The sequence below is a fragment of the Lucilia sericata genome, unplaced genomic scaffold (assembly GCF_015586225.1).
Source record: "Lucilia sericata isolate MDLA Ls3-8-SP2 unplaced genomic scaffold, ASM1558622v1 Contig000626F_arrow, whole genome shotgun sequence".
Classification (NCBI taxonomy): domain Eukaryota; kingdom Metazoa; phylum Arthropoda; class Insecta; order Diptera; family Calliphoridae; genus Lucilia; species Lucilia sericata.
In genome coordinates this window covers 235,953-263,535 of record NW_023994632.1, presented here as the reverse complement: position 1 = coordinate 263,535, position 27,583 = coordinate 235,953, and the positions used below count along the sequence as shown (strand labels likewise).

Below are 27,583 nucleotides of genomic sequence, written 5' to 3'. Positions count from 1 at the left end.
AGTTGTCTTTGAAGTATTCTACAGAATAGTCTATTGACTAGTCTATTAAGTATTATACAGAATAGTCTATAAACTCGTCTATTAAATAGTCTATGAACTTGTTTATTGACTAGTTTAAGGACTTGTCTATATAAGTATTTGACTCAATAGTCTATGGACTAGCCTATGAAGTACATTATATAATATATGGACTAGCCTATTGAATATTATAGACTAGTCTATGAACAAGTCTACGGACTAGTTTATTTAATTCTCCATGGATTAGTTATAAACTAGTCAATGAACTAGTCTAAGTATGAACTAGTACTGAATCCATGCCTATTTACGGCAACTCTTCTATTTGCTGAGATCTCGTCCGTTGAAATTTTTGTCGAAAAAAAAAAAAAAAAAACATAAAAAGGATTTTTTTAATTTGTAGTTGTTTTCAGCTTTAGATTAAGATATCTTATAGAAGGAACAAGATATAGCCGAGATTAAACCTTTATATTGAAGTTAATGGATAGAACTTTCAGATGTGCATGGAAATGATTTTGCGGACGATATAGATGACAGGGAAAGAATGGCGAAACCGCATATATGCGACTGTTATAGGTTGATATTCGACATTATTAACCAGTCCTTGAATAGTGGTATGGATCGCAAAGAACCAAAGTTTTTTTAACTAACATTTGATGTAAGAGCTAACAAGATACTAATAGGACTGGATAGACGCAGTCTAAGGATTCTGTTTGGGATTCTAACCGGGCACTGTTCTAGAAGGGCCTTTTGACAGTATGTTTTAGAGTAATATACCGGACTATTGTAGGTTATGCGAAGATATAGAGAAACTGGAGACGATTGAGCATATAATTTGCCACAGTCCTAGAATACAGAATCTCAAATGTCGGGACTTAACAATCGCAGTCTTCTAGGTAATGAGGTTGGTTAGATTTGGTTCGAACCTTGATATAGATGGCAGGGAAAGGATGGAAAATCACCTATCTGTCAAATTAATGGATTGCAAAATTTCAAAGGCCTTATGGCCAACACTTGATGTGGGTGCTACCAAGATATTAATAGGACTGCATAGACGCAGTCTAAGAATTCTAATAGGAATTCTAATGGGGCACTGCTTTATTGGGGCCTTTTGGCAGTAAGTATGACAGTAATATACCGGACTATTGCAGGTTATGCGAAGATACAGAGGAACTAGAGGCCATCGAGAATACAAAATCTGTGGTTGAAACGGCTGGGAAATAAGAAATTCCATGACGAACAGGTGGAAGTTGTGGAACTTAACCCTCGCAGTCTACTTTTAGGTTGAAATTCCTTGGGAATCGATCATTTCCATTCATTTCTCCTCTTTAACTATGTTTTTTTGTTTTTCTAATGATTTCTTTGGATCTTCACTTTCTAATTTTGTTTGTAATTTATAAATTAAGGTGGCTTTTTGAAATTTTGTCAGCCACCGTTTAAAAGTAGAAGAAAACTTTTTGTATTTTTGATAACATACACATTTACTTAACTAAAAATGTTATTAAAAACTTCACAATTGAGTACTTTTAATTAGCCGTAGTAAATTCAATGAAGCTCAGGTGAAAAATTAGTTTTTGTTTTTAATAAGTTTTAACAATAATAAATATTTTAAATTACTTAAAAACTAGAAAAATTAAATAATAATTTATTATAATAAGAATTATATTCTTAGAAAAAAAAAAACATAAAATAAAATATGTATGTTTGTTTATATATGTATATAAAATAAAATCTCTATAATTGTTTTAAAAAATTTCAACAAAAAAATGTTATAAAATGCAAAATTTCCAAACATTAAAAATATATAATTTATTTATCTAAATAAAGGAGCATTTGACTAGAAAAAAACTAAAAAAAAACTAAAACAAATTAAAAATATAAATGGCAATAAAACACGATTAATTAACATCTAAATATAGGATTAATATACAACAAATTAATTACACATTATTGATAATAAAGAAAAAATAATACTTTTTAAGCTAAAAAGGAAGAGTACTTAATTGTTTAAAACTATTTTGTGCTACAAAACTGAATTGATTATTGTATACGAAAATAAATCGTTTGACTATAAATAAATTCCAACTGTTGTGTGCGGTTTATTAATAAAATTTTGTTTGTTCATTTTGAACTTGTTCGTTCGAATTTGTTTTAATTGTAAAATGCAATTGTAAACTTGAAAGATAAACAAATAGAAAATGTTTAGCATAAATTTAAAAAGAAAATATTGAAATGTTTTTCTATCAATGATGAGATTTTGATTTGTTTTAAACAAAACAAAGAATTTGTAAAGAGATTCTATAATAAAACTCCTATTGCTCACACAAAAAGAAAGAAAGAGATTTCAGAGGTTTAAAAGAATGACAAAAAAACATTTCGTAAATGGCTTTAAATATATAAACAGTTATTTGAGCTTTTTGTTGTCCATATAAATAAGGAAAATAAAAAGAGATTCATTAGGAAAATTCTTGTGAGAGTTAAAAAATAAAGTCAAATAGAAAAATAGAATTAAAACCCGTTGATTTTGTTTGCAAACATAAATAAACAGTATAAATAATAAATGTAAAAACAATTTCATGCAAATTTTGTCTACTTTAAATTGTTAATTGTTGTTTTTGTTTGTTATATTTTCGTTATCTAATATAATAATGATGCACTTTTTGTTGTTCTAAAAACTTTTATAATTTTAACGCCATTTTTGTTCTTGTTGTTGTTAGTTTTCTAAATTCTATTTTTGTTTTGTTTTCTTTACTTTGTTTTTGTTTGTATGTTATGCTTTTCTTTTGTTTAAACTTTTCTTTGGAACATTTTTCAAGTATTTTTTTGTTTGTTTGTTTTGTTTTCATTTGTTTTTGTTATTTAATTTTATAGGCAATTTCATTTCATTTGTTTTGTTTTTGTTTAGACTCTAATATAAATCCCTAACTTTCTATACTTATAAATAGCATAAAAATAATAATAATTTCCATTTAATAATTAAAATATTAAAAAAATCATAAAATTAAAAACGTTTACATTAGAACATAAATAAATTTAAATAGTTTTTATAATCATCATCATCTAATCATATAATTATAATTATGTTAAAAGACTCTGAAGAATTTGTTTGTTATTAACAATAATAATAATAATAGTACATAATAATAATTTTTGGTAAAAAGTTTGTTACTTTTTTCATTCTTGTTTGTTTTTGTGTGTGTAGATATTGTGTTAAATTTAGTTTTATTTTCTTTTAACATAAACAAGAATTAAAATAACAAAAAATGTGTTAATAAATTCGACTGTGACACAAGTTACCACAGTTTATTTCTTTTTCGGTTTTGTTTAAAAAAAGCAAATATCTAAAACAACTTTTAAAACTTTTAGTATAAATTAATTATACTTTGTTTTGTTTTTTGCCAAATCTTTGAAATATAATTTCATTTTGAAAGTATAGTTTGGAGGATAAAAGATCTTTACTTTCGTCGCCATCGTATACGAACGACAAATAGGTTTTTGGATTTCTTTTGTTTTTCTTTTTTGTTTGAGGATTTTAGTTAGTATTTAGTTTGTGTGCTTCTAATATACTTTACGTTCTGGTCCAAATTTAGGATTGACAAATGAAAAACCAGCAATTCATCTTGATTAATACAGCGTACAACATCATTGCCAATGGGCGTTAAAACTGGTTCTTCCTTAGTAAATTCTGTATCAAAATTATTGGCATCTCGTGGATTTTCTAAAATGAAATTGAATTAAAAATTTGTATTAAGTAAGTAAGTAAGTAAGAAGTAAGTAAGTAAGTAAGTAAGTAAGTAAGTAAGTAAGTAAGTAAGTAAGTAAGTAGTAAGTAAGTAAGTAAGTAAGTAAGTAGTAAGAGTAAGTAAGTAAGTAAGTAAGTAAGTAAGTAAGTAAGTAAGTAAGTAAGTAAGTAAGTAGTAAGTAAGTAAGTAAGTAAGTAAGTAAGTAAGTAAGTAAGTAAGTAAGTACGTAAGTAAGTAGTAAGTAAGTAAGTAAGTAAGTAAGTAAGTAAGTAAGTAAGTAAGTAAGTAAGTAAGTAAAGTAAGTAAGTACGTCCGTCCGTCCGTACCGTCCGTCCGTCCGTCCGTCGTCCGTCCGTCCGTCCGTCCGTCCGTCCGTCCGTCCTCCGTCCGTCCGTCGTCCGTCCGTCCGTCCGTCCGTCCGTCCGTCCGTCCGTCGTCCGTCCGTCCGTCCGTCCGTCCGTCCGTCCGTCCGTCCGTCCGTCAGTCCGTCCGTCCGTCCGTCCGTCCGTCCGTCCGTCCGTCCGTCCGTCCGTCCGTCCGTCCGTCCGTCGTCCGTTCCGTCCGTCCGTCCGTCCGTCCGTCCGTCCGTCCGTCCGTCCGTCCGTCCGTCCGTCCGTCCGTCCGTCCGTCCGTCGTCCGTCCCCGTCCGTCCTCCGTCCGTCCCCGTCCCCGTCGTCCGTCGTCCGTCCGTCCGTCCGTCCGTCCGTCCGCCGTCCGTCCGTCCGTCCGTCCGTCAGTCCGTCCGTCCGTCCGTCCTCCGTCCGTCCGTCCGTCCGTCCGTCCGTCCGTCCGTCCGTCCGTCCTCGTCCGTAAGTAAAGAAGTATAGACTCTTAAACGGCTGGGTCGATTATTCCAAATTTCTGCCTCCCTGTGTTATAGAAGGATCTACAGAGTACCTATCACTTTAAAATTTCAAGTAGGCCGATGACACACCGGCTTGCAACATACAGATACAACTTTGACATCCATAAAAAATGAGTTTATCTGAGAAACTAGTTCTAAAATTTCAGATGAAAAACTGTAACATTCATGTGAACATTTTTAGGAAAAAATTGACTCACATTCATTGGGGGCTTAGAAATACGTTAATCTGAGAAACTAATAGAGCTTGAATAATCAAATTTTGTACAAAGAACTTTGATATTCATGTGAACATTTGTGGAATAATGGACGGAGTTTCAGTATGGGCTTGGCAACTTCCATATGAATTAAATACAAAAATTCCTATATCTGGGATACTATTAGAGCAAGAACCTTAAATTCGTAATTTACATTAAAATTCAAATTAACGTTTGGACCAAAATTGTCGAACTTTCAATTAAAGTAACAACTACATCTATATTCTATCTCTTCGTGAGGGCAAAAAGTAAGTCTATTATGTAATATCCAACTGATATAGAGGGGAGGTAAAGATAAGCTAGGCATTTAGGGTTTTACTGAAATTAGTGGATCTAGCCGAAACAAGCAATCAATTAAGAATAATGTCTCGCTCAGAATTACTTTCATGTACCTACTTATATTTAATCTTATCTCCTTTCTTGAAATTTATTATTCTTTCCTATACGATTTGCTTTTCATGCTTTTTTTAATAATAACAATAATTGAGGAAACAAACAAAAACTTACCATTTTCGGTCGGAATGGTGGTTTTATATTACGTTTTTCTAATTCATCCCAATCTAATTTACTAAAGAATGGATGACGACGTATTTCATTTTCATCGCCCGAACAGCCTAAACGTTGTTCAGGATTTTTAGTAAGAAAACCTAAATAGATAGAAACAGAAAGATTATTAGAATATAAACGAATAAATCTTTAAATAAATTACCTTTCAAAATGGACACAGCTTCTCTTGATAACCAAACTGGATATAAAACATCATCGTGCATAATCGAATCAAATAATTCATCTTCGTTATCGGCTTCGAAGGGTGGCTGACCAGCCATCATTTCATACATGAGAACACCGAGAGCCCACCAATCAACCGAGGCGCCATACTCTTGTTCCTTGAGAATTTCTGGGGCTATATAATCAGGTGTACCACAGAAGGTGGTAGTTAAAACACCATTCATAATGCCCTCCTACAAGAAATTATAAAATTATTTGTATATTATGAAAATAGGTGTGTTGGTTTATAATTCACCTTGCACATGCCAAAATCAGCCAATTTACAATGACCCTCTTGATCCAATAAAATATTATCTAATTTCAAATCGCGATAAATAACGCCATGAGCGTGTAGAAATTGTAAGGCCAATGTAACTTCGGCAGCATAAAAGGCAGCACGAGCAGCCTCAAAACGGCGAGCTTTTTGAATTTGAAACATTAAATCACCACCGTTAACATACTCCATAACAAAAAATAAACGATCCTGAGAAAAGAGAACAGACATTATAGAATTCAAGTTTTGTACTAGTTATCATTGGACGTACCGGAGTTTGAAAACAGGAATGTAAAGCCGTTAAAAATGGATGATTAGCAGCCAAAGCTAAAATGCGTTTTTCGGTCATTGTACAATCGACATCATCATCTTGTATGATTGCATCTTTTTTCAACACTTTGATGGCGTATATTTCATCGGTGCCCTTCTTTTCCGCCAACATAACCTTGCCGAATGAGCCCTTACCCAGTACCTTAATGAAATTGAAATCTTGCAAGCAAGTTTTACCGGGACGCGAATCATAACACCGATTAGAACTCGACATGCCCAAATCTCCGCTACCACCACTTATATTAGTCGCACCAGAGCTACCCGACGATGTAGTCTGATGCGACATTGTTGAACTACGTGTGGTAGTTGAGATACAATCACTATTATCGCCATGAATACTAGCTCCGAAATTATCTTCACCACCGGGTTGACTTAGATACTGAAAAAGTTGTAAGAAGCAAAATAAATTTCTCTTTTTTTAGAACCGAAGGTATATCATTAACAAACCTTCGATCGTCTAGGTGCCTGCTTATCGGGCGATATGCCCAGTGAGCTAAGTATTTCGGCCATTTGTTTAGTATTTATGCCACAGGTATTTGCTACATTCTTTTGGCAACGTTTGTGTACATTCATATTACACACTTGACATTGAAGACCCTGCTTAATTAGGCCGTATAACAGGGAACCACAATGATCACAAAATGTAAAACGTTTATAATTGTGCACGACAAAACGATGTGGCACATTAACATTAAAACGCTGACCAGCTGGTACCGGTTCCAAATTGTTTTGCTTTAAGGAGGAATTAATTAACAAATTAAAAAAATGTATCATGTTAAAGTTAATAGATACATTTTTTTGAAAAAATTTCTCATTTTGCAGTAAAATAAATCCTTACCTCTTCTCGCATGCCGGGACATTTGGTAACCACTGAACGATGGCATCTCTTATGTACAACACAGGTGCAAACTGGAAGTTTTATGAAAAATAATTTATTTGTTTTATAGGTTGGTAAAGTATTTGTTTTTTTTATTTTGTTTTCATAAATAAATTGGTGCTTTAAAAATTGTTCCATACATTGTTATCGAAATTAGGTGAGACGTGTCATAAACAATAAATACTCATATGCATTTTAAGTTTAAACAAATCAAAATGTTAGTAATATTATTAAAAACTAAAATGTTCATAATCAGTATTTGACAGAATTGAAAGATCTTAGATATCAAAATAAAACTACATAATATTATTATTAGGTTTCCGATTTTTCTCTAAAATGTTGTTGGTGGAGTTTTAAACACTCAAATTGTCTGGATATCCCAAGTTTGATATTGGAGCCCAAAAAGAGTATAATTTTATCATTTGGTTTATACGAGTATTTTTGTTCTACATCTGAATTCAATTTTGGTTCCAATGAGACTATAGATAATAAAAGCCAAACAATTTTTAAACCAGAGGCGAAAGTTTATTTGTCAAGTTTTTGGAAATATTTGAATGTTATAACAGCACAAAGACATGTTTATTTATAGAAACTTTTCTGTCGTCTGAAAGTGCAATCTGTTGGCTTTAAAATAAAGGTTAAACCTCTGTTATATCATCCTTCTATTTAATGTATAAGGATGACTTCGTGCTGTTATAATTTATCAATCTTTTAGAATACTTTGATCCCTTGGTTTCAACTTTTTTCAAACTTTGTTTGTAACTCGATAAACTAGGCATGGAAAAATTAGTACTTTAGAACTTTCTGATATAGATATACTTCGTTACCCCCACCGGATTTTCGGTACTTTTTCTAATTTATAAACTTTTATAGAATATAGTCTAGTCTACAATCTAGTCTAGCATATAGCCTAGTCTATAGTCTAGCTTACAGTCCAGTCTAAAGTCTAGTCCTAGACTGTAGACTGGACTGTAAGACTGGACTGTAAGCTAGACTATAGACTAGCCTATAGACTATAGACTAGACTATAGACTAGACTATAGGCTAGACTATAGACTAGACTATAGACTAGACTATTGACTAGACTATAGACTACACTATAGACTAGACTATAGACTAGACTATAGACTAGACTATAAACTAGACTATAGACTAGACTATAGACTAGACTATAGACTAGACTATAGACTAGACTAGACTATAGACTAGACTATAGACTAGACTATAGACTAGACTATAGACTAGACTATAGACTAGACTATAGTCTAGACTATAGTCTAGACTATAGTCTATATACTAGACTATATACTAGACTATACTAGACTATAGACTAGACTATAGTCTAGACTATAGTCTAGACTATAGTCTATATAGTCAATAGTCTATAGTCCAGTCTATAGTCTAGTCTATAGTCTAGTCTATAGTCTAGTCTATAGTGTAGTCTATAGTCTAGTCTATAGTCTAGTCTATAGTCTGGTCTATAGTCTGGTCTATAGTCTGGTCTATAGTCTAGTCTATAGTCTAGTCTATAGTCTAGTCTATAGTTTAGTCTATAGTCTAGACTATAGTCTAGTCTATAGTCTAATCTATAGTCTAATCGATTGTCTATAGTCTAGTCTATAGTCTAGCTTACAGTCTAGTCTATAGTCTAGTCTATAGTCTAGTCTATAGTCTAGTCTATAGTCTAGTCTATAGTCTAGTCTATAGTCTAGTCTATAGTCTAGTCTATAGTCTAGTCTATAGTCTAGTCTATAGTCTAGTCTATAGTCTAGTCTATAGTCTAGTCTATAGTCTAGTCTATAGTCTAGTCTATAGTCTAGTCTATAGTCTAGTCTATAGTCTAGTCTATAGTCTAGTCTATAGTCTAGTCTATAGTTTAGTCTATAGTTTGGTCTATAGTCTAGCCTATAGTCTAGCCTATAGTCTAGTCTATAGTCTAGTCTAGTCTATAGTCTAGTCTATAGCGTAGTCTATTGTCTAGTCTATTGGTTAGTCTATTGTCTAGTCTATAATCTATACTCCAATCTATAGTATACTCAATTCTATCTTAGACTTTTGTCTAGACTATAGCCTACTCTTTAGTTCGCTTTAAAATGCTAATACTGTCAAGTAGTACTTATATTTGCCACATTATTCTTTGGTTCTTATTACAAATTGTGTGGCTCCTTTTAATATACAAATTATTAAAGTTTTCGACTTACATTTAGTTTTTAAAAAATAACAATTTATAGTAATAATTTTCTTATTAAATGTTAATTTGTTAAAACAGCAAACAAAAAATTATAGTAATTATTATAATAATAAATATTAGCATAATACAGCAAAAGACACACGCACACACGTACATACATAAATATATAAATAAACAAAATATTGCTAATGTTATCTTAAAGATGAATAAACAATATGAACAACAAAAAATAAATTAAAATAGATTTATTTACATTTGTGTGACTACCGAGATAAGAAAAGAACACAAATAAAAAATAGATGCTGTGTGTTACATTAAACAAAAACAAAATCGCGTAAATTATTTGAGACATTTAACTAACTAACAAAAAAATTGTTTTTGTCATTGTATAATATTATTTAGATACGTTATAAATACAGACAGACTAAGCGACAAAAAGAATTACAGACAGACATAGAAATGCAGTGTTTTTGTAGGCTTTTATTATTTAATTTGCTAAATTTGAAATAAAATGCATTTATGAAGTAGACAAATTGAAATACATAAGTATAGAAAAGTAATGGTTATTTATGAAAACATTTTAAACGAAACTTATCATTATATAGAAAATAATTATGAATCATTTGATTTTATTTGTATTTCTTTTTAAAGAGTTAAAAATTTTCAGATTTAACATTAAAATTTTCAGATAACATGTAGTACGTCATTGCCATAAGATAAGAGGTAAAAATAATTTTTCAAAATTTGTAAGGAGAAATTAATATTCTTAGCAATTAATAATAGTAATATTTACTAATCTATAGGTGAGACTATTTCATAGCCGAGAATACATGCTATTCCTTAGTCTAGACTTTTAACTGTTCTTCAGTAGAGACTTAAGTCGACTACTCTATAGTCGAGATTATACGCTATTCTTTGGTCTTCACTATAGACTATTATATAGAATAGTCTATAGTCTGGACTATAGTCTAGCCCATAATCTAGTATGTATATAGTCTTGTTCATAGTCTAGTCTATAGTCTAGTCCATATTCTAGTCTATAGTCTAGTCTATAGTCTAGTTTATAGTCTAGTTTATAGTCTAGTCTATAGTCTAGTCTATAGTCTAGTCTATAGTCTAGTCTATTGTCTAGTCTATAGTCTAGTCTATAGTCTAGTCTATAGTCTAGTCTATAGTCTAGTCTATAGTCTAGTTTATAGTCTAGTCTATAGTCTAGTCTATAGTCTAGTCTATAGTCTAGTTTATAGTCTAGTCTATAGTCTAGTCTAGTCTAGTCTATAGTCTAGTTTATAGTCTAGTCTATAGTCTAGTCTATAGTCTAGTCTATAGTCTAGTCTATAGTCTAGTCTATAGTCTAGTCTACAGTCTAGTCTATAGTCTAGTCTATAGTCTAGTCTATAGTCTAGTCTATAGTCCAGTCTATAGTCTAGTCTATAGTCTAGTCTATAGTCTAGTCTATAGTCTAGTCTATAGTCTAGTCTATAGTCTATTCAATAGTCTAGTCTATAGTCTAGTCTTTAGTCTAGTCTATAGTCTAGTCTATAGTCTAGTCTATAGTCTAGTTTATAGTCTAGTCTATAGTCTAGTCTGTAGTCTAGTCTATAGTCTAGTTTATAGTCTAGTCTATAGTCTAGTCTATAGTCTAGTCTATAGTCTAGTTTATAGTCTAGTCTATAGTCTAGTCTATAGTCTAGTCTATAGTCTAGTCTATAGTCTAGTCTATAGTCTAGTCTATAGTCTAGTCTATAGTCTAGTCTATAGTCTAGTCTATAGTCTAGTCTATAGTCTAGTCTATAGTCTAGTCTATAGTCTAGTCTATAGTCTAGTCTATAGTCTAGTCTATAGTCTAGTCTATAGTCTAGTATATAGTCTAGTCTATAGTCTAGTCTATAGTCTAGTCTATAGTCTAGTCTATAGTCTAGTCTATAGTCTAGTCTATAGTCTAGTCTATAGTCTAGTCTAGTCTAGTCTATAGTCTAGCCTATAGTCTATTCAATAGTCTAGTCTATAGTCTAGTCTTTAGTCTAGTCTATAGTCTAGTCTATAGTCTAGTCTATAGTCTACTCTATAGTCTAGTCTATAGTCTAGTCTATAGTCTAGTCTATAGTCTAATCTATAGTCTAGTCTATAGTCTAGTCTAATCTATAGTCTAGTCTATAGTCTAGTCTAATCTATAGTCTAGTCTATAGTCTAGTCTAATCTATAGTCTAGTCTAATCTATAGTCTAGTCTAATCTATAGTCTATAGTCTAGTCTAATCTATAGTCTAGTCTAATCTCTAGTCTAGTTTACAGTCGAGTCTGTAGCCTAGTCTGTTGCCAACGTAGTCTAGTATATGGTCTAGTTTATGGTCTAGTCTATAGTTTAGTCTACAGTCTAGTCAATATTCTAGTCAATATAGGATATTCTATAGCCTAGTCTATAGTCTATAGTCTAGTTTATAGCCTAGTTTATAGTCTAGTCTATACCCTAGTGTATAGACTAGTCTATAGTCTAGTTTATAGTCTAGTTTATAGTCTAGTCTATAGTCTATCTATAGTCTAGTCTATAATCTAGTCTATAGACAATTCTATAGTCTAGTCTATAGTCCAGTCTATAGTCTAGTCTATAGTCCAGTCTATAGTCTAGTCTATAGTCCAGTCTATAGTCTAGTCTATAGTCTAGTCTATAGTCTAGCCTATAGTCTAGTCTATAGTCTAGTCTATAGTCTAGCCTATAGTCTAGTCTATAGTCTAGTCTATAGTCTAGTCAATAGTCTAGTCTATAGTCTAGTCTATAGTCTAGTCTATAGTCTAGTCTATAGTCTAGTCTATAGTCTAGTCTATAGTCTAGTCTATAGTCCAGTCTATAGTCCAGTCTATAGTCTAGTCTATAGTCTAGTCTATAGTCTAGTCTAGTCTAGTCTAGTCTATAGTCTAGTCTATAGTCTAGTCTGTAGTCTAGTCTATAGTCTAGTCTATAGTCTAGTCTATAGTCTAGTCTATAGTCTAGTCTATAGTCTAGTCTATAGTCTAGTCTATAGTCTAGTCTATAGTCTAGTCTATAGTCTAGTCTAGTCTATAGTCTAGTCTAGTCTATAGTCTAGTCTATAGTCTAATCTATAGTCTAGTCTAATCTATACTCTAGTTTATAGTCGAGTCTCTAGCCTAGTCTGTTGCCTACGTAGTCTAGTCTATGGTCTAGTCTACAGTTTAGTCTATAGTCTAGTTTATAGCCTAGTTTATAGTCTAGTCTATACCCTAGTGTATAGACTAGTCTATACCCTAGTGTATAGACTAGTCTATAGTCTAGTCTATAGTCTAGTCTATAGTCTAGTCTATAGTCTAGTCTATAGTCTAGTCTATAGTCTAGTCTATAGTCTAGTCTATAATCTAGTCTATAGTCTAGTCTATAGTCTAGTCTATAATCTAGTCTATAGTCTAGTCTATAGTCTAGTCTATAGTCTAGTCTATAGTCTAGTCTATAGTCTAGTCTATAGTCTAGTCTACAGTCTAGTCTATAGTCTAGTCTATAGTCTAGTCTATAGTCTAGTCTATAGTCTAGTCTATAGTCTAGTCTATAGTCTAGTCTATAGTCTAGTCTATAGTCTAGTCTATAGTCTAGTCTATAGTCTAGTCTATAGTCTAGTCTATAGTCTAGTCTATAGTCTAGTCTATAGTCTAGTCTATAGTCTAGTCTATAGTCTAGTCTATAGTCTAGTCTATAGTCTAGTCTATAGTCTAGTCTATAGTCTAGTCTATAGTCTAGTCTATAGTCTAGTCTATAGTCTAGTCTATAGTCTAGTCTATAGTCTAGTCTATAGTCTAGTCTATAGTCTAGTCTATAGTCTAGTCTATAGTCTAGTCTATAGTCTAGTCTATAGTCTAGTCTATAGTCTAGTCTATAGTCTAGTCTATAGTCTAGTCTATAGTCTAGTCTATAGTCTAGTCTATAGTCTAGTCTATAGTCTAGTCTATAGTCCTAGTCTATAGTCTAGTCTATAGTCTAGTCTATAGTCTAGTCTATAGTCTAGTCTATAGTCTAGTCTATAGTCTAGTCTAGTCTAGTCTATAGTCTAGTCTATAGTCTAGTCTATAGTCTAGTCTATAGTCTAGTCTATAGTCTAGTCTATAGTCTAGTCTATAGTCTAGTCTATAGTCTAGTCTATAGTCTAGTCTATAGTCTAGTCTATAGTCTAGTCTATAGTCTAGTCTATAGTCTAGTCTATAGTCTAGTCTATAGTCTAGTCTATAGTCTAGTCTATAGTCTAGTCTATAGTCTAGTCTATAGTCTAGTCTATAGTCTAGTCTATAGTCTAGTCTATAGTCTAGTCTATAGTCTAGTCTAGCCTATTGACTAGTCAAATTAAACCGATTTGTTTCCTACTGGCGGAAATACTAAAATCCATTTGTAGACTGTGAGTAATATTTATTTTTAATTTTACTAAATTGTACATTCATCTTAAGAAATTAAGAACTATACTTGACTATTTTTAATAAACTATCTTCACTTTGGTACTGTCTACAAACAGTTTTTATTATCTAGACAGAAGATTATGATGTTTCTTTTCTTCAAAAGTAAATAAACTATTTTGTTTACTTCGCATTTTTCAATTTGTTTGGGTCAATAACATAAATGTAGACAAAATTCTAGCTTTAAAATAACATAACAAAAAAAAAATCATTATCTGCTTTCTATGTGTTCAAAATTTATTATGGATATTATAAAAAAATAGCAACAAAAAATTAGTAGAAAATTCTTAACTCTTTGAATAGAAAAATAAAGCAAATGTATAATGATAATTGAAAAGAAAATAAAAAATAAAAACATTACAAAAAATTAACAACATTCATAGTTTACTTTCTTTGAATATTCTTTAAGATGAATTGTCTTTTATATTTTTTTATAAAACAATACACATACCTTGGCACTGATATCCTTGTTTACCAATTCCCCTGTAAATGCAAAAAATGTCCGTAGCTTGTATATATGTATATACTCAAGATATTTTTATATAGAGTTATGTTATGTAAAAGGTTTATTATAATTAAAAAAAAATGTTATGTAAAAATATAATAAAATAACAAAAGAAAACAAAACTAAATGTATTTTTCGAGCACCACAAATGAAAATAATAATAAAATAATATGAACAAAAATTAAAAAAAAGTAAACCTAACATTTCTTTTTTAAATGATTTGAAATAAAACTAAATAAACTATATTTAAAATAGCATACAAAAACACAATTAAAAGCAATAATAATAATAAGAGTTGTACTCAAAACTAAACGAATCCTAAACTAAAATAAAGAAAAACCCAAATGTTTACATAAAAAAATAAAACGAAACCCCAGTAAACAAATTGTAACCAAATTAATTGTTAATTACTATTTTAATTTTTATAAAAAAGTGTTTAATTAAATAATAAGTGAAATAAACAATATGAATGATTTGAAAATTTAAAGAAATAATTTGTTGCTGATTAGCTTACCAAATGAATTCGCGACAATGTGAACAAAATGTTGGTTGACGCAAAAAAGTTGCCATAAATTTGTGACCATTAACCTGAAATGCAAACAAAGGAAAAAAATAATTAGTAAAACAGGACAAAAAATATGTTAATCTTTTAAAAATTTCTCACCTGATGTACACGACGACGCATAGCACCGCGTCGACGATTAAAACCTGCTCTTTCTTTAAATTCTTTATTGGCGCCAGCGCCACCACTAACAGGATGATCCACTTCTGTAGTATCTTTGGTAGTATCTAGATAATATATGAAAATATTTATGTTTATATGGAAGGCATTTAAAGTTTTTTTTTTTTAACATTTACTAACCATTTTTATTTTTCAATTCAATTACTACGTGGATTTTTCCTTGAGGTTCTAAATTCACCCATAAATCTGGTACATTAGTTTCATGTTGCATAATATCTTCCAATGGTATTATACAATTGGCCACAAAATCATCCGGTGGGAGGGCTGCATCATGAAATACCGTTAAATTGATGTTTTTTGCATTTATAACATCGTGTACAAATTGTTCATTCCATACAGGATCAAAGGTTTTTGGACGTGTTGTTGAGCGATCTGTAAGAATTTTTTTGATAAAATATTAAATTTTATTGCTTAATAACTTGTAGAATATTGTGGCTAATGTAAAATATAGGTTTTAGATATACAATTAGATATAACTTTTTAAGATTTAACGTGACCTTTAAGAGAAATATAACAAAGTATAGGGATTAAAATCTAATACACCGATATAAAGACATAATCTGTGGGAGAACTTTGTAACTAAAGAGAGAAAGCGAGATAAGGAACAGTACTGTGATCTCAGCGCAGTTTCTGGATATCACCAAATTCAGATCTCGAAGAAAAGCAAATGAAAAAAGAAAGACGAAAATCTATAGTCTACCTAAAAAACCAACATTCTGCCATAGCCTACAACAGTTCCGTTTGGTATCGTCCCATTAACTTGTAAAAGCTCTTATTGAATTGCCTTTACAGCAAGTTTTGTCTATAAGGCTTGACACCTTAATCAGGTGTGAGTTGGGGAACAACTCTATAGACTCGTTCAGGCTTGTTGCTTTCGACAGTTTTGCGTATGTTTTAGACCATTAAAACTCAACTGTTTATACTCTGGTGGAGACAATTAAACCTCAACTGTTTGTAGCTTGGTGGAGACCATTAAAACTCGTCAATATTACTGGTGGAGTACCATTAAAAACTCAGATTTTACTTAAGTGTTTAAAGGTTTCCAGCTTCCTACTTGGAGGATTTTCTTTAAACCAACCTGGCGTTTTGCTATGAACTCAGCCAACAAATCAAATACTCCAAAAAATAGTCTGAAGACACCTTGCTGTCTGTTACACTGCTTCAAGACTGATTTATAGAGTCGAGAAATCAATTATACATAATTTTATGAGTTTCGTGAGTTCACCAGCAATTAGTCCAGAACTAACTATTTAACATAACACCTCTACCCAACCTACTACCCAGATGATATGTGCTTGTACTAGGAGGAAGTCAACCGTCACATCATTGATTACAAAAAGAGAGTCAGAAATCTAGTCCAAAGAATTCAATACAGGGCAATGAACCTTTTTGTTTAAGTTTTTTTAAAGTGTCTAATTTCTAGATTACTTTGGGAGCAGTCTCTTCCCTCTCTTACAAAAGCTAATCAATACAAAGCAATGAACCTTTTCCGTTAAGAATTTTTTAAGTGTCTATTCTGTAGATTACTTGATGGTAGTAAACGTTCTCGCTTACAAATGCGACACTAAAGTGACGAATGTCTGCACTCCCGTTTATAAAGAGTACATTCGTTACGAAGGACTAATTGCAGCCAACTAGGTGGTTAGTGGTTAGCGCAAATGACTATGATTTTCGGTTGCATTGACTCTTTGTTGATCTGCTGGGTTTCTTCACACTACGACTAGGCAAGAATGCACCATGTGACAATGCTCTGAGTGCAGCATGGCTATCGATATAGATTGTCACATCAGAACCCCCCAACTAGTGTGATTCAGTATCAACTCCGTCACTTTTCAGATTACTAAGTTCTCCGCATTCGTCTGGGAGTGTCAGCAATATAAACACCGGCACTAATGGCAAAGAACTTGTCGGATTCAATCCAATCGTCCCTACTCGGAAACTCTACTAGGGGTGTTTCAAAAAAATCATCTGTACATTCCTTTGGGGAAGGCACGGTCTATGCACGAAATTAAGCCTGTTGCTCCATATCGATCTTAGTTGTGTCAGAACAATATTACAAAAATAAATCCAATTCATCATACCTGGTTGTAATCTCCAATTCTTAACGATGGAGGTAATGCAGATATAGTAGTCATTGAGTGCCTTTTTAATTTTTTTCCTGAGTATTTATCATTCAAGAATGTTTACTATCATAAATTCTTCGTTCCAAAGTTATCTTGTTGCAATCTGATCTGGACAACTCACACATTCTGGTAAAAAGATACAACTAAGGCTTCGCGAGAACTACCCCAGTATAATTTTACTTATCGTGTATACAAAATTTCTTTTGACCAATAACACTACATTGTCGGCAATAACCTGCCTATCTTTGGAATAAATAGCTCTAGAATCATATTGACCTTATATAGATCTCTTATGAAGTGAAGTGAACTCATAGGCTTGAATAGATAATTCTGCTGCTAAACATAAAGACTATAAGACGATTTAGTTCACAAGAAAGTAATGAATTCCAAACTCTACTATCGTATCCATTAAACTTTTTACTTTTGATGCTATTTTCAGTACATCTTTGTGGTACTTTCCATCCTTTTAAGGTTCTTTTTTTCGCTTAAAACTCAGAGCTTGTAAGTTTAAGCAAACAAAGGTATATTTGTAAATCTTTATTGAAATTAAACTCATAATAATTTCTCAAACTTCTAAGGCTATTGCTATTAATAGAAAAACTAAATAGACTAACTTACAACATTAGTTTTTATTAGAACTTAATAGAGGTTTTTAAATGAATTAACAATAAAAACTTATCAAAATCAAAGCTTACAAAACATAATTTGTTGAAAAAATATTAAGAAGAAACAATTATTTCTGTTCTTTAGTTCTTTGTATGTGTAAGATAAACACACAAGGTCTTTTTCGTAAAAATTTGACAAAGAAATATTGTGTAAGGTCAAAAACATTCTCAGCTTAATGTGACCCACATATGTATGTAAGTAGTAAATAAATAAATATGAAATACTTCATCCGCTTCTTAGCGAGCGAGAGAATATAAAAATAAAACGAAACTTTTAAGGTCTAATAGGAAATTTCATATAAATATTTTAAAGATTATTAATGTTTCACTATAATAAAATTGTTTTGAATTTAAAAATTAATTTGTATCAAATGCTTTTTAGTTAAAAGTTAACATCATTTGTTTGCTTAATATTTATTTACACAAATAACACTGGCCAATACTACTACTTTTCCAAGGGGTTGAGCTTCGCTGAATCCAATAATTCGACTGCAGTTTAAGTAAGTTCTTTAGTTTAGTTTAAAAGAGTTGTATACCACAAGGTCAATGCGATTTCCTTTAAGAGATATCAAAGAATATAGATAGAAGATAAAAGAATACGAGAGAGAGAGAGGAAGATGAGAAGTAAAATTCTTCCATGATAGGTTAAAGGAAGATAATGTAAGTCAAATCTCGGTTGTACATTGTCTGTATAATCAATCTATTCCCCTGATGAAATCGAGAATGTAGCCTAAAACGCACCTCACAGTTCATCGTGGAATCTTTTACCTGCTATTTCAATCTTCAGGACAACAGTTGCATAAAATAAATATGTTATACTGTTTCTAGTTCCTCTTCGTCTTCACACAACCTGCAGAAATCCTGTGTTGCTAATATACCTAAAGGCGCAGTGACCTGTTATTACTCCTACTAAAGTTCTCGCACACTTCCAATCCAATTCTAAGAGTACTCTGGTTAATTTTACATTTATTTTCGGCCATACTGCCGTAGAAACTTTGTAACATTCTAGCGTGCTAGTATAGATAAGTGTATTGTAATAACAGATAGGATGTTTTACAGGACTAGCCTATTATTAAGGTCCAGATCCAAACCCTGTCTTCACAAATAATTTTAGATCTCGATACACTGTATATTACATTGTCCGTGTACCCAACACAACCCTACTGTGTATAAGAGTTGCCTGACTATCAACATAAATCGTTAATTCCGACCCTCTAGTAATGTTTGCTGAAAGACACATTCGTCCGGAAGTCTAGGAATCATTATTAAAGGTGTCTCCCCGAAGAACGTAACCAAATGGTCAGAAATACCCTCCGTACTTCCCTCAATTCCTTGTGTGACTTTGATCTTACTAATTCAAACAGTCTAAATATGTTCCTATCCGCTGCACTCTCAATATACCTCCTAGCTATCCACCACTCGGTACAACTATAGGTAATAATCAGACTTACTACCGACGTGTAAAACCAATTCAGCATGTCTGGTTGCAAACCTCAAATCTTCATCTGTAATTGGCACTAGGACTCTTTTATAGTCTTTTTGGCAAGCTAAAACTGTCTACTTTATTTTACTTAGTGAAGAGTGTCTTACTTAGATGGATTCACACACAATCCATTCCCATTCTGCATTACTGATGGTTTGGGGAAAATTTATCTTTAACCAGTAACACCATGTCATCCACATAAGCGACTATCTTTTAACCTTTGGATTCAAAGATTCTGAAGATAAAGTTGACCGCCAGTAACCATAGTAGGGGTAAAACACTTCTACTTGTCGTATACCTCTTTCTTAAGAATGAATCATCGTTAGGTATACTTAAAGGTGGATATTCTAGTATAAAGTCTGTGGATATTCTATTATAAACTGTATCTGATGTGAATCAGGAATTCCGAATATGAATTCAGATTCAGCACAACTCATATTCCAAATCATATTCCAATACGTATAAGCAATATTCATTAAAAAATATTACGTATACGTTAAGGTGATTACATAGGATTCTATAAAATTAAAGTTATTCTATAATTTTTAATTTTGTTAATTTCTAATTAATTTCATTTATTATTTTTAAGAAACTAAGACAATTATAACTAAAACAATTATATGGGTTAGTAAAATGTTAAAGAATCTTTAGGTACTTACCAAAATGATTATCATCAACATCGATCGAGACATAAGGATCAATTAATTGTTCATCGGCCAATTTTCCAAATGTTAGATTATGACGTTTTTGAAAATCTGTTGGGCGTAAACCGCTCGCCTCGCAGACTTTTATTTGTAATTTACCCGTAAACATTGTTGTTGTGTGTGTGGAAGCTGTGATTTGTTGTTATTGCAATAACAGTTGTGGGTTGTTGTTTTAGTAAGTTTATTTATGTTTTAATTTAAATTTATGTTTGTTGTTTTTGTTGTTTTTTAATTACACAAAATATTTTTGAGGTTACTCAAACGGAAACGTGATAAAAAACGAACGAACGAAGAAAACGGATACGGATGCAAAGGTAAAAAATATGCAAAAAAAGAAACAAACTGTATAAAAAATATTGAACGAATGAAGTATAAATACACAGAGGCAAACACACTGACGCACACACATATACACTTCGATATATAAAGGCAACAAAGACTAACTGCACTTTATTATTGATGGAGAGAGAGAGAAAAAAATATGAAAGAAAAACAGGAGAAGAAAATGAAGAACAACCAACTACTACTAACAGACTGACTGACACAATTTAGTTTGTCGTTGTTGTTATTTTACGATACTATTGTTGTAGTTGTTTTGTTGCCACCGTTTTTCTTGTTCTTATTGTTGTTGTGAGAGTATTTTAGAGGATATTGTTGAGGGATTCTTGTAATGTTTTTGTTTTTTTTATATATTTTTAATGATTTTCTATTTTGTTGTTATTTTTATTATTGAAGACAAAATAATGATGCAACGTTGTAGTTGTTGTCATTGTTTTTATAATAAAATAATAAAACCAAGAAAATGTTGTTTTAATATATTGCAGTTTTTGTTATTGTTGTTGTCGTCCTCTGAACATGAACGATGAAGAAGGTTGTGTTGTTTGGTTTGGTTTGGTTGGTTTCGTTAGATAGAATCGATTCACTTCACTTGATTGATTTTGATGTTTGTTTAAACTTTTTTCTTTATTTTATTATTCGATTTTCCTTTAAATGAAAGCTAAAGCAGAGCAAGCAACCTTTTAACGATATGGGTCACGATTTTTCTGTAGATTTTTTTTTTGCAATAAGTGGGACATGTATAATGCATTTATGGCTCTTGTTGTTGATGATAGTGTTGTTTGTGTTCTACTGGCACTAGAGAAAACAAAATTAAATATTGGGTAAAGGACAATGTTGTTCTTGTTGTTTTTATTTTTTTGTATGTTTTGTTTTGTGCATTTTACAAAAACCAGTAATTTAAATGAATTATTTATTAATTTCATTAATGAATTTTACAAGATATGTATGTATATAACTAGGAAAAACATAAAAATATATCAAACGTTGTCATAATTTTACAGGAGAAGCAAAAACTATTTGAAATACGGGAGTTAATTGACAATGCTGTATTTGCAAACGTTTATATGGTCTTTTAGCCTTAATATGTATGTATGTCATAAAATCTGTATGTATGACATAAAATCTCTAATTTTGTTCGGCAGAGTTCAACATATGAATGCTGTTCCCAAAGAACAGCTCATTTTCAGCCAAGATACCCAGTTCTAAAGTGTAACGTATTTGTATACATCGTTCGGAACACATATTGATTGGACATAACAAGTTCAAGACTATAAAGAGGATAAGTTACACCTTCCTAACCACTATTTTGTAAATAGTTTTTAACTGATATTGTAATATGCATTTCTTGCGATTTCAGTAGCTCATAATACGGATCATTACCGTTCCCTCAAAAATTGGATTTTCGATCCAAAGCGACACCAAGAAAAAAAAAAACTATTGACCATAGACTAACTGTTACATAAACAAGAGATTATAACCTTTTCGCCTTAGATATTTGGTGATAACTGATTCCCTGAAATGGATCCATTTTACATTGATGGAAAAATTACTCCTTTTTATGTCTTTTAAGTGTTATTTTATCATTTGTAGGCAAAAAAATTGATATTTTCGAAAAATCTTTGTATATTTATTTTAATATAAAAGAAAGAATATGAATTAGTAAAGAATCTCGTCTCTTTGTGATCCTTTAAGAAGTAATACTCCTCGTTATAGAATTTAAAATATGGTTCCATAAACCTTAATCATTTATACATGATTTTAACAATAAATTACTTTTTGGCTGGTTATAGAAAGGTTAGACATCCAAATCATGAAGAAAGCACAAGGTCAAGCAAAAATAGACTTTCAATGTGGTAATGAGTATAGCCGGAAAGACATGGAAGTGTTAAAAGGTTCTTTAGATTTGTTATTATATGAATAATTCAATTATGATTCATTCTGCTATTATGAGCATCGGATCAGCGAACGAAAAAATAGCTAAATGACTTAAATAGCTAAATCTATTAATTATAATTCTCAAATTTGACTCATTTCCATCGCATTTATAAGCAGTTATTAACTTTAATTATGTGTTATTTCTGTTTCTCTAATCAATTCATATCAATTTCCCCCAGTTCATCATGGAAACTATCCCTAGCCATTCCAGGCTGAGATTTTGTATTCTAGAATAGTTGCTAATTGTCCTTCTCATCATAGCATAACCTGCAATAGTCCGGTATATGACTGCCCACTTATTGATAAAGGCCCTAACTTAGCAAAGCCCCGTTAGCATCTCTAAGACTGCGTTTATCCAGTCCTATAAGTATTATATAACTGAATAAGATATAGAATGAATCAGAGGTATATCGATCTAGCATTACCCATATCGTCATCTAAAACGCAAAGGGTCCTATTTAGCATTTTTGAAATTTTATAGGAGAAGCAAAAAAATATTTTAATTGAAAAGTTTGTTTCTAATTGTTTGATAGTGAAACCTATTATTTGTTAAGATAGTTGACAATGGCGTATGTATGTATGTAGATAAAAATGAATCAATTGGACTTTCTACCTTTAATTTTTAAATGTTTTTGTAGATTGTTATTTGTCAATAAAAACGCAAATTTTGGTCGGAGGAGTAAAATTTATGTGGAAATTTGTTTTGATGCAATACATTAGAATCAACAATAAAATCGATTTTGAATTTTTGGTTAGTTAAGGCCGTTTACGTTTCAGGTGAGGATATACTCATATGAATGTGTCGGATAAATCAAAAGTGTGCTATAATGAATGGTGATGGATGTATGATTGTCTTGTTCGTATGATACCATAGAATTCCTTTCTTTGTCCAGGTATGTTCAAGCCCGGCTCTTATATGAATTACCACAGTGTATTCTCTGTGAGTAAGAATTTATTTGGTGGATTGTTTTTTCGGTCTACCGATTACGTTAGCTGTAAAGAATGTAAACGGAAGTGATGTTTTTGCATCTTGGAAGTTAGGCAATATTAGCTATATTGCTATATTACTTAAGCAAATTGCTTGTTTAATGACCGTCCGAACCAGGTACATAAAAACATTTTCATCTGTGTGTTCTTTGCAAGGTACAGAGGGGTTGTGGTGAATCTTCTATCAGCTCAGCCAGTGATTGTGAAAGTACCACAGTAATAATACTGTCTCCCTATAGCATCTAATTTGCTTGCTTAGGAAGAGTTTTGAAAGTAGAAATCTCAATAATAGCAGTTTTGCGTTAGAACTCGGAATCCAATAAAGTTATTATGTATTCCCTTAGACTTTAAGTACCAGAAATGTTAATACATTGTAATAGTTAAAACCAGAATATTACTTTTGTAGAAGAAGATTTTGTAATGAAATTTAACATCTTCTTTGTCTATACCCTGCAATGAGAAATTTATAGCTCTGGTTTCTTGAATAAAATTCCTTTAGATTTGTTTATGGCTGAGATTTATCTAAAAACCGCATCGCATAGAATGGTCCAACTTTGAGGGTAATTATATTATCAGGTGAGTTTTTTTATCGGCTAATTTCTAAACTTTGACATCATATTGTAATCAAAAGTGGTCAAACAAATGACATAGATGATAATAAATAAGAAAAATTATAGATATATTTTGTGCTTGCAAAGAGATAGCATACTATTTGCGTTTTGAAATATAATTCGGACTTGATCCATACATTTTGTTATACAAAAATGTATAAATTTTCTCAGTTATTTAGCAATAAGCTCCAACTGAGTAGCTGAGCCATGTCATGAAATCTAGTCCATAGATTTATCTATAAGACTAATCAATATCCAAATTGTAATACACATTTAAATAGTCAATGGACTAGAATGGTCATCAATAGGTAAACAAAATTGTTCTTACAGGAAATTTCAGATACTTTTACTTCTATTAAAATTTTCAAATATACACAAGTCTTTACACAAAAAGGTTTTTCATAATCGATAAACTCACGAAATTTGTAATATTTCTATGTTTGTTCCAGGGAACGTGTGAAGTGTTCCTGTTAAAGTTACAGGAAAACCGGTAAACCAAAAACTTTCAAATTTTGGGGTACTAAGATCTTTAAATGAAAGCCAATATTAGGCCAGTAACGCACATTAGTTTCATCTACTATTAGAAAAAATTAAAAACAATTTTAACCCTAAAAAAGTGTCCCAGCAGTTCGGTCGGACACCTAGCAACCGATGGCCCAGTTGACTATTTATTTTAACATGTGCTTGTCCTACGAAGAAGTTAATTGTCAACCCATAGATTACAAAGAGAAAGAGAAAAGGCTTAAGTTTGTTTTTCAAGTGTCCACTCTCTCGCGTACAAAGGGGACACTAAAGGGACAATTATCTTCACCCTCGTTTACAAAGAGTACATCTGTGATAAAAGACAAATTAGAGGCAAACAGGTGGTTAGACGTTAGTTAAAATCTCTGTCTTTTAGGATTTTATGATTGGTCATAACCGTATATACTTCAATTTTCTATAGCATCCTTCAATGAAATTCATTTTAATTTAAAAAATTTATTCAAAATTTTATTTCATAAAAAATACTAAAAAATAATTGTTTTTTATCTTTATAGAAACTACTTTTACCCACATCCAATAATTAAAAACAAAAATTCAACAGACTTTCGATTACAATGACGACTACAACTATGATGATGGTGGCGATGATGATGATGTTAATGCTGATGAGTACGAGACGAGATGAAGTTGAAAAATGCAAGTGAAGGCAACATACTCATCGTTGTACATAGAACCAACCAACAAACAAACAAACCAATTCAATCAACCGAGCAACCACAATGGCAACCGCGAAGATATAGCTGGCAGAGATATACTTGCTCCTCTAATTTTTCTTATATTTTTTTGTACCTAAAGAGTTTGATCACGACGTTACTGAATGAATTCCAAAAATATTTAAAAAAATTTGTGTGTATGTATTTAAGTTTTCTTTTATTATTTTTAACTTGTAATACTTTTCCAAGGAATTTTTCACTTTTAAACAAATATTTCATTCATATTTTAACTTTTTTTTGTTTAAACTTTTCAGTTTTATTAATAATTATACGAAATTATTCTGTTTCAATACTGCGTCATAAGAATTTTTCTTCTTATACTCATTCAAATAAGAAAAAAGTTTACAGCCGTTTTTCACAAGTTTATAATTTCTTTAGGATAATTTTCACTTTTTTTCATAAAACTGTTACATTTTCCACAAAACATGTAAAGTATATAAAATTTTATTGAAAATATGTAGGTATGTATTTTTTGTTAAAAATAAATACAAATAAAATTGTAATTAAAGTAGTAGAAAGAATGAAGAAGAAAAAATATGTATTATTTTTCTTCTTCTAAATTGTGGCAGCAAGAAAAAATTATATTTTTCTGTAATCTCCTCCACACACATATTTTCACACATGCACACACACAAACATTTTCACACATACACATTGACACAAGAAAATTTTTCTTTTTCTTCTTCTTCTTCTTCTGAATTTTCTTTCTACTTGAATTTTCTTTCTCTAGTAGTAGCAGGTCGACATTTTGTCAGTTACCAGAATGTCAAATTACACATGAAAAAAATCTGACACTTTGTCATACTCCATACAAACAGTTTGACGAATTCGTTTCTGCTGTCACCTTAATAATAAGCCTTGCAACACAATAGGTCATTGAGCAAACTGAACAAAATATTACACACAAACTTGTGTATTTCCTATGAGCTGATTTTGCTCCTAGACCCCGCCAGAAAAATAGCAAAAACCCCTATATAAAAATACAAAAACTTTTTGCTCCGTGTAGCTCAATGAGCTAACGTTAGCGAAACGCTAGCATCTATAAACGTATGTCCGTCCGTCTGTGTGTCTGCTTGTGTGCTGCTCGCGTCGTATATACTTCTTTTTCTCGGCTCTGCTGCTGCACTGCCTTTTCCTCTTTTTTTACAAATGGATTTTTTCACTACTACAGAATTTTTTTCTTTTCTTCTTTTTCGTTTCAATGCCAATATTTTTTTCACTTCACATAATATTTGTGCACATTTTTTCTTAGTTATAAATACTATTCTATTATTAAGCTTTTGTATTCCAATTAGTTGTTCGTTTTTTGTTTAATTCCAATTGGGATATTTTTGTGTTAATTTATTTTTTATTTTTTTTTGGAAAAATTTTGTAATGAGGAAAATTTTCTTTTTGGTTTTTTGTCCGAAAACTTTTTTCTTTTACACACACACGAAAAAACACAGTTGGAAAACTGAGGAATTCTTGCAATTTTTCTTTTCTAAAAACTTTTTTCTTTTACACACAAGAGATCTGCGCCGACAAATATTATTGGCGGCGTCGGCGGCGGTTGAAATTAAAAATTTGGGCGACAGCTTAAAATCGGCTGTAAGCCGGCTAAGTTTTTAACTGTTTTTTATAATTTTTAACGATATTGAATAATAGCGGGATCCAAGTGGTTAAAAATTGGAATTTTGGATGAAAATATTTTGAAATTTTGTAGATATAATTGGGATTAAATATAACTTAATATAAAAAAGCAACAAGAGCTACGTAGAATATGAAATCTCCGAATTTATCCATCACATTAGGTTTTTGAGATATTGTGTCATAAATATACCAGCGCGAAAACATCTTTATTTATAACATCTGTTATAAATACTTTCATCTGAAAGTATAATCTGTCGACTTTAAAATAAAGGTTTAACCGTGTTACATATTCTTCCTTCTTCGAGATATCGTAACTTAAAGTTACATGATACAACTAATGTAGAATCAGTAGAAAGAGTTATGCTATGATAAACATAGTTCTTTTTTTGTGTTTGACACAGATATCACGAAAAACACGATATCTAATAAACTAAAACCGGTTTTCAGATCTTACAACGTTGTCAGTAAAATGGGCAAAAAATGTCTAACAATCGTGTGAACTTACAATTTTTCTTTTGCAAAGTTGTCAGAAAAAGCAGTAATGACAATGTTGCAAGATAAAATTTGTAAGTTCATACTATTGTTAGACATTTTCTGCACATTTTAATGCCAACGTTGTAAGATCTAACATCCGTGTATACATAGCTTAAATGCTATTTTAATTCAATAAAAATGTCTTAATGATATGGATCATATTATATGATTTCAGAGACCTATTTTTCGATTTTTGTTCTGAGAAGATAATGAACTATCATGCGGTAAAAAATCCTTTTTTTTTAAATAAACTGTATTAGAGTTCTTAACGGATGACTCAATGACTGACAGACATGAAAATGT

General features: G+C 31.3%; 1 protein-coding gene across 1 annotated transcript; it reads right to left on the bottom strand.

Annotated features, from left to right (window-relative positions):
• Positions 1 to 373: 373 nt before the first annotated feature.
• On the bottom strand, positions 374 to 20,118 carry LOC119606817 (protein kinase C). The gene is given in 13 exon segments (XM_037960424.1): positions 374 to 3,629; positions 3,632 to 3,733; positions 5,381 to 5,524; positions 5,587 to 5,839; positions 5,902 to 6,129; positions 6,191 to 6,628; positions 6,697 to 6,981; positions 7,088 to 7,158; positions 14,219 to 14,250; positions 14,787 to 14,860; positions 14,937 to 15,061; positions 15,135 to 15,386; positions 19,945 to 20,118. Coding segments are annotated over 13 exon segments (2,214 nt in total). The 5' UTR covers positions 20,099 to 20,118; the 3' UTR covers positions 374 to 3,573.
• Positions 20,119 to 27,583: the final 7,465 nt, after the last annotated feature.